At 40.8% G+C, this 9,617-nt stretch overlaps 1 protein-coding gene across 4 annotated transcripts; it reads right to left on the bottom strand.

The window, feature by feature from the left end:
- Positions 1-3,499: 3,499 nt before the first annotated feature.
- On the bottom strand, positions 3,500-9,095 carry tbpl1 (TBP-like 1). Of its 4 annotated transcripts, none has more exons than XM_023806868.2 (7): positions 8,956-9,095; positions 7,338-7,524; positions 6,710-6,792; positions 6,537-6,600; positions 6,291-6,394; positions 6,021-6,115; positions 3,500-4,102 (listed from the first exon to the last, which is right to left on the bottom strand). In XM_023806868.2, the coding sequence occupies exons 2-7, from the start codon at positions 7,470-7,472 to the stop codon at positions 4,023-4,025; spliced, it is 561 nt and encodes a 186-aa protein (XP_023662636.1). In that variant the 5' UTR covers positions 7,473-7,524; positions 8,956-9,095; the 3' UTR covers positions 3,500-4,022. The 4 variants fall into 4 exon arrangements, with proteins under 4 accessions (XP_023662636.1, XP_023662635.1, XP_023662634.1 ...); XM_023806867.2 differs by lacking the exon at positions 8,956-9,095 and adding an exon at positions 8,551-8,732; XM_023806866.2 differs by lacking the exon at positions 8,956-9,095 and adding an exon at positions 8,400-8,541.
- Positions 9,096-9,617: the final 522 nt, after the last annotated feature.

Raw genomic sequence — 9,617 nt, 5'->3', positions numbered from 1 at the left:
AGGTCTTTTCCATTTAGGCATAAGCAATTGGGAAATAACACTTTCTGCCCAGGGACAAGAAAAAGTAAAAATTTAGTTACATAGTGTCATCAATGTATTTACTTGTCCTTACTGTTACGCTGGGGAATGTTAAGATATGTCGAGTGTGTGGAACCAGCCACACCCTCCCAGTGCAAAGGCATTTACAGTTCAGCTTGTCACATTGAACACGATGTGCATAGTGTGACATAGACTGTGTATGACTAGAAAAATAAAACTATTTTGTGAAGAACATTCAGGTTTGTTGATGTTAGTTTTTTATTAGATATATAGCCTATAAAAATAAATAATAAACTATGTCTTCATATCCAATCCAGGATATATTCCAGCCTGTGCTTCATTGATGAGCATTATATGATTATAATGTTTGTTATTAATGTATATTAAAGCTATTAATGTATGTCAGGATGTTAAGTGTACTGCCTATGAATGCATTATGAAGGTGCACTGAATGTTCTATGAATCCATTATGAAGGTGCACTGAATGTACTATGAATGCATTATGAAGGTGCACTGAATGTTCTATGAATGCATTATGAAAGTGCACTGAATATATAAGGTATATTATGAAGGTGCAGTTAATGTAAAGCGTCACCAGATATTTATGTTGATAATGCATGCTTTTTGTACCAGGGAATATTAATAATCAAAATTTTCCTCAGTTTGGTCAAACATGTTAAATGTAAAAACTGCAAAACTGTTCCCCAGTTTCAGGCTTACTATCCCATGAGAACCCAAACAGTTCCATAACAGGCCTGTAATCCCATGAGGACTCCAGCTGTTCCCTGGAACACGATACCTTCCCAAACGCTAACATACACAATCAACGGTATCACACCTATTATAGTGCTATATAGTCCATCCAGGTGTAATGAAGAGTTCTATACTGCCTTCTGTAAGTGGCCCTGACATATTTTAATAAAGCATGCAGGTTTTGGAGTTGGTCTTCAAGATGTGCACATTGTTAACTGGGTGGCTTTCCCGGTAAAGTCATCGGCCAAGAATTATTTTTCATTTTCAGTGCAGTCGGCACTTCTGTCCACTCAGGGTTTAAAAAACTGTCTCTGGTTGCTCTCAGGTTCCATCATTTTCCAAGAGTGATGTAAACAAATCCCAACCCCAGCTACACCATGTATATTTTTGGCATCAGTAGAACCAGAAGCTGAACATTATGAACATCCATCTACATGGTGGTGGTAAGCCTGGTATTTCCATGATGGGATGCCACTCTATCACATGCACCCTCATATGCACCATCACACCTCATGGGCAATTTAGAGACACCAGTTAGCCGATGTGTTGGAAGCAGGGAAAATGGACAAGCATAAGGATCTAAGCGACTTTGACAAGGGCCAACCACCGAAAGCACCTACAATGGGATCAGAACTGAACCACTGACCAATGGAGGAAGGTGGCCTGATCTGATGAGTCACATTGCCTGTTACATCATGTTCGCGGCTGAGGGAAGAAGGCAAGCCGGTGGCGGCAGTGTGATGCTCTGAGCAATGTTCTGCTAGGAAACCTTGGGACTTGGCATTCATGTGTATGTAACTTTGACACATACAGTATCACCTACCTAAATATTGTTGCAGACCAATTATACCCCATCATGGCAATGGTTAGGTTTAGGGTTGGGGTCAAGCATCTGTGGATGTGCCAGACAAGTCCAATCCATGGAGGCTCCACCTCACACCTTACAGAACACCTTCAGAGGTCTAGTGGAGTCCATGCCTCGATGGGTCAGAGCTGTTTTGGAGACTTGAAAGAGACCTACACAAAATTAGGCAGGTGGTTTTAATGTTACGGCTGACTGGTGTACATTTGTTTCTCTCTTTTCGCATCTTTTTAACTCTTGTGATATTTCTATAGCTCCCAGCAGAATAAGAAATAATTACAGTAGGAGAGCACTGGGGGTCTCGCCATAAAAACCTCCCACTCCACATGTTTTTTAGACAACTCTAATGTGCAAGAACAGTTTTTTAACAGGTGAAAGGGTAACTTTAAGCTATTTGAAATATTTCACTTTACAGAGGAAGAAACACACAAATAACTACTAGTCAAAGAAACTGTGAAAAGTTGCGTATGATGGGAGCGAGTTTCATTCCAGGGATTTAGAGCAGGACGCCACTACGGTGCATAAAGTGGCTCACTGAAACCATTATCAGCATGGTTCTTACAATACAAACTTTCAGAATGTAGTACCCACAATGAACAGAAGAGGTCACACTTTAACCAATAAAATAAATAGACAGGCTACTAACAGGAAACAATTTATATTACTGTGCATAGAATTGGATGGAGTAGAGGAGAGGGCAGCAGTCAGTCAGAGCAGAAACCTACTGTTACAGACTCAACATCACTATTCAAAGAAGGAAAGAAGACTATAATAATAAGAAAAATGTAGCTGTGGCATCTTTTGTATACAGACGCTCCTCTACTTACGAACTTTCAACTTACGAACTTTCAGACATACCAACGAACAGAACTGCAAGTCCAAATTGTGTTCATTGGGCTGCCATTTCCTGTCCGCAACATCAATTTTTTGTTTCTGTGCGCCAATTCCAGGTAGTACGACTTCTGGCCGTTAATCCTGCCACACAGCAGCGTAGCGTGCGTACTCCCAGCATCCTAGTTCTTTGTACTTGCATATACCCTTAAAATGATGTTGAATAACGACTTACGAACATTTCAAGTTAAGAACGGCCGTTCGGAACGTATCTCATTCGTAAGTAGAGGAGCGTCTGTATATACACATTAACCCAAGGCCATCATTTCTATTGTTGTCACATGACCTTTTTTTTAACCAATGTCTGCAAAATGTTCAATCATTACTCAGAAACTCAATCACAAAACTGAACCAGCATGTTAAATGCAACAAATTTACAACAATGCACATTAATACTAGCAAGACTTCATAAATCCTTCACTGCACAGGCAATGCGTGATTATGTTACGATCCTACTTCACGTTAGCTCACTATTATTGTGCCCTTCCGCACATTTCACACCTGTACTACTGCTTTCTTGGGCCTGATTTGGCTTTGCTGTGACCCGTGCCTGGAGGGACATCCAGTGGTCTTTTCTACGAGAAATGCTTTTGACAGTTACCTTATACAAGTTTTAATGCAATCATCGTAAAAACGGAACTTGCAGTATTACAAACGAGGAAGCTTTAACTCCAGTTATCTATGACCAGCTGTCAGCATGAAAAATGAATGCAGATTACATACTAACAGAGACATCAATCAGGCATTCAGGATAATTAAAAAAAAAAAAAAAAAACATCTGACACTTAAAAAGGCAACTGCAGTCCTTTTGAGGCCTGGTGTTAATACAATCTGAAAGGTTCCTATAACGTATAATACTGATCATACAACCAAAACTCAATCTGCCTTAGCCCAAAGGCATTGTACTTCAGAGTTATTCTAAACTACTGATGGGCTTAAGGAATATGACTATGCTTGTTTCAATGTTTTTTTTTATTGTACAAAATACAAAAGTAAACATATTACATATACACCTGGAAAATCATTGCCTCCATTGTGAAACAGTCAAGTGGATTCTAGAACATCACTCACCAAACACACAAATTTCACTTGCAGGTTGTTCCGACTTCCACAGATACGGCATACTGGAGTAGATTTGACTGTCGTATGTGGTGTTTGCAAGTGTGTGGATTTTAAGTTATCTGAACAGATTATGCTTCGACCTGGTGAAATACTGTCTTACGGCCGTCTTTGGTGTTCATGCATTAAAACATAGTGACATCACAAATCAAAATCCACATGCCTGCACTTAAAAGCACATCGTACATGAACTAGCAGTGAGGACCGCAGAACGGTGACCTATCAGCTTCCACGCAGCACATCACCTGACCATCCACACATGTGCATTGCCTCTGTCACATCCAAACAATGTAAAAGCCTATAAAATATATATCCACCAGAAGGTCGCTGTCATGTTAAAAATGGTAGTGGCTCTCCTTTATCTCATAGTCGACTTGCACTCGAACAACAGGGGGTAAATCTGTTCAACCGCCATGGCAACATGTCGGACGTTTGGACCTATTGGAGGGAAAAACAGCATTTTGAAAAATACTTACACAAAATAATATTGCCATGATGCTCAATTAACTGCAAGATCAGTTTTTCCTATAAGTTTACAGGTTTCTTGGGAGTATAAATATAAAAATACAGAACGTAGACACAGACATACCTATATTTGCATACAATTACACTAATATACAGGGTTCCCCCTGGAGTTTGATTTCAATTCTTCACTTTTCTTTGTATTTTTGCTTCTACTAATCAAATTCTTCACTTTTTTTCAGCATCCGTTTTTTTTAGTCACTCTATCGCCGCTTCTTAATAAATTAATCATTAAACTCACAACCGTTCAGTGCGATTATCAGCACCTTTTGCAGCCTTAGAGAACCCGAATGCTAAAAGTCCAGGCTGTTTCGACATGATTCACTCATCTGACAGGTGCTAGCTTGGCGGGGAAATACTAAAAAAGTACATCCGGGTACATAGCATGGGGAATCCCTTCTTCCATATTTGGAACAAGCCACACTGTGATTGGTCAACTAACGGCATGGGCGAGTCACGAGTCTACTTGATAAGGTTGGGAGAATCGTGAATACTGTGTAAAAATTTGCGTGCTGAAAACATGATGTATAGTACGCATTTCCGAAATAATGTTCTAATTACTATATATATAAGGTAAGCTAATACTTTCCCGGTGTTTCATAGTACCTTTGAGAGGGACATTCTAAAACGCTTAATGTGAAAACGCTTAATGTGGTTTAATGTACCAAAATAGCGACCAATAATCACCAAATTTCACACACACACACATCTGGTCATAAAGACTTTCACCTGACAAAAAATCAAAACCGAAATACAAGGAATATGAACTTTATTTTACGTTAAGCGTTTTCCCCTCCATTGACGCCCATTATAAGGAAAAGGCTTAATGTAAAATAAAGTCCATATTCCTTGTATTTCGGTTTTGATTAGGGCCAGTTTTAATTAGGCCCTACGGGTGCTACGGTTGAAAATTGGGGAAAAATGAAATTCGACTTTTCAAAAATTCAAATTTCGTCATTTGAAAATTGAATTCGCCAGAGTGACGATTTGATGCCGTTTTTCTTCGTCACCATGGGTTCCGTTTTCGTCAATGACGAGAGTGACGAGCGGCAGCGGGAACCCTGAATATATTGTGGTAATTTTTTCAGGCTAAACCCACAATAGGGGTTTTTTATCCACAATACAGCTCTGCTCTCCTAATCACAGTTCTAATCCCGCCTCCTGGAAATATCATCTTAGCCCTTTCCATATATGCCTGACATTAAGGACCTCACATTCCACTCTGACATCAATCATGGCCTTCTCGGGCATCTACATTTAATAAAACACGTCTTCAGGATGGCATGCATATTTTTACATTAAATTAAATTAATTCTGCAACACAGAAGAGAATATTTCCTACAAATATAAAAAGATAATATAGAACTACTCTTAAGTACTATGAACACTAAGAGTTTTACAACATAATAAAGGTTAATGTCATAGAATTTAGTGAATGTTCTAGAATGGGAAGTACTGAAACGGAGTGGGATGACAGCCCAAACAATACAGTGGAAACAAAAGGCACAAGAGACTGGTGGGTGAGTGGATTCTTATCCATAAGTCTGGAAAGACTGGTGGCAGCTCTTCACAGCAACTGGCAGAAATGAGTGGGTGCGCAGAATAAAGTATAAGCATGAAATGAGCTCAAAACCCTTTTTTTTTTGCAGGGATTTTTTTTTCTTCCCATAAAGCCCAGCTTTACCAAGGCACAGAAGCACTGCTGGTATAGTTATCTGCAAAGGGCAGAGACTACAGAAGAAAAACTTGCAAACAGCTTGAAATGAAAGCACTGAAACAGCATCAACTTCCTGCTGATAAAGACACTACTGAACAGAGGTCACGCATGCATTACCTGTTACTGTGATGCTACCAGTAGAGAAGACTTGTACCGTAGCCTTGAGGTTTTTTATCCTGTAAGATGCAGCAGGGTGTAGCTCTGGCTCATAACTGAAAGGAAAAACATGCACACTAGGTAACCGAAACAGCTTTCACCTGTGAATGCTCCCGCAGACCGTGAATGCTCTCGCGGACCGTGAATGCTCCCACGGCCACACGGCTGCAGCTAAAGCGGAAAATCGGCTGCAGCTAAAGCGGAAAATCGGCTGCAGGGGCGGCAGGTCACCTGGCAATGGGTCTGTTGTTCTTGGTGAACTGGATCAGGTGGATATGGAAGGGCATGGTGCACACAGCCAGCACGTTCACCACCTTGAAGGCTGTGAATTTCACCTATCAGGAGACGACGGACGTCAGCTCGTTCACAAGTACGCATTTTCAACCACTGCAAATACTGAACCAGATTTAATTAAATAGGACAATATTACACCCTTAGTTATGATTAATTAGATCAATAACCTATGGGTATACAAACCTTAAATCCTAGTTTTTGCAGACAACGGGCTAATCGGCGGGCACCGAGTTTTGCTTCTTCTTCGCTGAACAAATGGGCGTGATTAACACAATACTATCAGCAAGGGGTTTTAAAAATGATCCAGTAAGATATAAATCACAAAAAGTCTATAAAAGTCAAGCGCAGTATCTTACCTAGTAGCGCCGGTACAGATAATTTTTCCTGAGGACCATATTGAAGCAGTAATTCTGGGCTTCCTTAGTTTCATCAGAACCTTCTGTGAGGGTAAGAATAATTGTGCAATAATCTCAGAAACATCCATTAACCGACTGCATTTATGTGCATCTCGACTAGTGAAGCCCACAACTACAATAAGCACCAATGGTCCTGCTTAGTATATAAACATCGTCCAGTTAAACCGTATTAAGGCAATAAAGCGAACACCTAACACACCCTTCATAATGGACCCGCACAGGCCTGGCAGCGACTCAGTAGCTTGTTATAAAGAATTACTAATTACTGAGATCTCTTCAAGGGGTTAGATTACAGGGCTTTGGAAATTAACATGACACGTTATCCCTATGAGAGGCGGGTTTGCTCCGAGGACTCTGGTTTCGACCTCACTGTCAAAAAACATGCAGTTAGACAAACTGACGTCTGAGTCTGGGAACTGGCATCCTATCCACGGTGCTTATCTGCCTTGTGTTCAGCGTTGTCTGGGATATGCTCTAGGATTCCCGCGACCCAGACCAGAATATGAGGTTAGAAGATGGATGGATGGATGGATATTACACTGGTACAAGAAAAGACATATAAACTTACCCCGACTTCTGGTTTGTATATGACATTGGACCCCTCAAGTGCAATGGTACGGAGGTTTAGATGACACCTCGTCCTAAAAACCGAGACCACGTTGGTGATGATGATGTCCAGGGCAACGTCATTATTCGCTTCCATTAGGGAATCGGGTCTTAAGGTCCTCACAGATGCATACCAAGAAGTGCACACACTACAAGGCAAACGCATATGATGCATTACATTACACGTCCTTTATCTAGCAGACGCTTTTGTCCAAAGCGATGCACCAGTGAGTCACTTTCCTACTGCATGTGCGGCTAAACCCAGGAGCGCATGCGCTACTCATTTATGGATATGTTTTAGGCAAATTATATTAACGATCAACAGCAATTTTATTTTTTTCTAGACTGGGAGGGGGTATTCCTTTGCTACGTTTGAGCGAAAGGCCCGTCCAAGAATCCGCAGTGATGTCCGGCTTAAGAGCAAACGATGGCGAGCTTCACAGGCAACCAAAGACAGTTTTACGGACTAGGATCTTAGGTAGGGGGATATGCTACCAGACAGGGATCCCCAGTACCTTCGGATTGGTGAACAAAACACCAGTATGTTTCACAAATCCTAAGTAAGAGTACTAAATACATAAGACCGTTTCCTGCCTTGTCTCTGTCTACATGTAACTGATTCGTTCTACAAATAAGTCCCACATTGGGGTAAATGTTATACTCCTCAATTCGTAAAAATGCAAAAGAAATCAGATAAAAACAACGATTAGTCACACGCATAAGAAGCACGTACTCGGAAAGCTCACATATTATAGTCGATTAGCTAGCCACGTTTGGATAATTCGACGGGACACACCGTAACTTTCAGCGACTCTGCCTGTTCAACTGCCTGGTTTGCATTTAATTATTACTCACATATATTATCAGCATATAAGAAAAGAAACCTACTCTCTGCTTATTAGTCTTTTACACGGTTGTTTATACAGCTATGACTCTAAGGACAAATTGCGCGTGTTGCGAGTCCCCGAAATATAGCTATACGAGTATGTACACATCATAGAAATAAACTGGCAAGTAGCATCACCAGTCAATTTTCATCCTTTATCCGATGCATTTATCAAACATAAGCTAGCCGGTCGTTGCCATTTTATTTGCACGCTAAACAGCCATCTATACATTTCTATAAAAGTAGAAGTCACATTAGGAGCCCTTCGAAACAACGGCGACACACGTACCGGACACTTTTTTAATTCTTTTTTAAACTTTTGAACCGACTGACACATACGTTTAAAATGTTAAAACATCTCGCTCAAACCAAAAAAAAACAAAACAAAAAAGACATCCCCTAACACAACAATCAAGCCGGCTACCGAGCAACTGTCAACTTCCTGTTTTGGGTTGGATCATTCTGGGAAAATGGGCGAGAATGACGCGCCGGTGGACGGGATTCGCATTACTGCCCCCTATGGGCAAGGAGGACTCCCCATATAAAGAAACATCAAGTCCGTAAATTATTTTCAAACCTGTTTTGGGGGAAAAAACACAACATATTGTAGGACGTGACATTAAAATGTCAAAATTAAACTTGGACATCTGAGGGAAAGTCAGTGCTGGGCAGGTGGCGTGTAGGCTATATATACCGAGAAGGCTGTAGTCAGAGTATTAAATTCTCGTAGATGACGTTCCCTTTTTAAGCGCTAGATGGAAGACGCGTCAAAATGACTAAATCGTAGATCCTATTTCCAAAAATATTAACCGTTAAAATCAAGACGAGTGTTTAATTATAAAATCCAGAGCCCTTACGTCACGCTGATTTGTAACAGTTAAATTGGGTATGTGGCGCTTGCAAAGAAAATACCAGCTGTCATGCGGCCCATGCTAGATTTGCTGTTAAAGTCTCTTTTTGGCAGTATTGCAGGCGGGAAGGAGCTACAAGAGACCACCAGCTGTAGGGTCTTTGTGTATTGTCCTGTGCAGTCTAAGGACTGACTGCTCAAATTGACTGCGTAGAATTGTCTTTCCAAATTGGCAATTTCATACCTACTTGACAAAGTATTAGGTTACATTGTACATTTGCTAGATAGACTGTAAGTCGAAATATATGTAAAGGTTTTTTTCCATAATACTCAAAAATCTTGTGAATACTTTAGCACATCTGGGGGCGGTGTGTAGCTTTCAGTTTGGAACTCTGTGGCCGTGTTCGGAAGGACATCAGTTTTATTCCCTTAACCCCAGTTGCTTCGGGGTGCTGGATGCTGGCCAAACCTCAGATTTGCTCTCACCTGTACATGTCTATGTGTGC

The sequence above is a fragment of the Paramormyrops kingsleyae genome, chromosome 19, assembly GCF_048594095.1.
Source record: "Paramormyrops kingsleyae isolate MSU_618 chromosome 19, PKINGS_0.4, whole genome shotgun sequence".
Lineage (NCBI taxonomy): Eukaryota > Metazoa > Chordata > Actinopteri > Osteoglossiformes > Mormyridae > Paramormyrops > Paramormyrops kingsleyae.
This window is presented reverse-complemented; position numbering and strand designations above follow the sequence as displayed.

Bases quoted from the DNA above. Each gene is read 5' to 3' on its own strand.
- tbpl1 (XM_023806866.2), bottom strand. The intron at 6,793-7,337 runs GTAAGTTTATAT...TTACCCTCACAG, and splicing joins TATACAAACCAGAAGTCGGG to AAGGTTCTGATGAAACTAAG. The intron at 4,103-6,020 runs GTAATGCATGCG...TCCCTCCAATAG, and splicing joins TGGTAGCATCACAGTAACAG to GTCCAAACGTCCGACATGTT.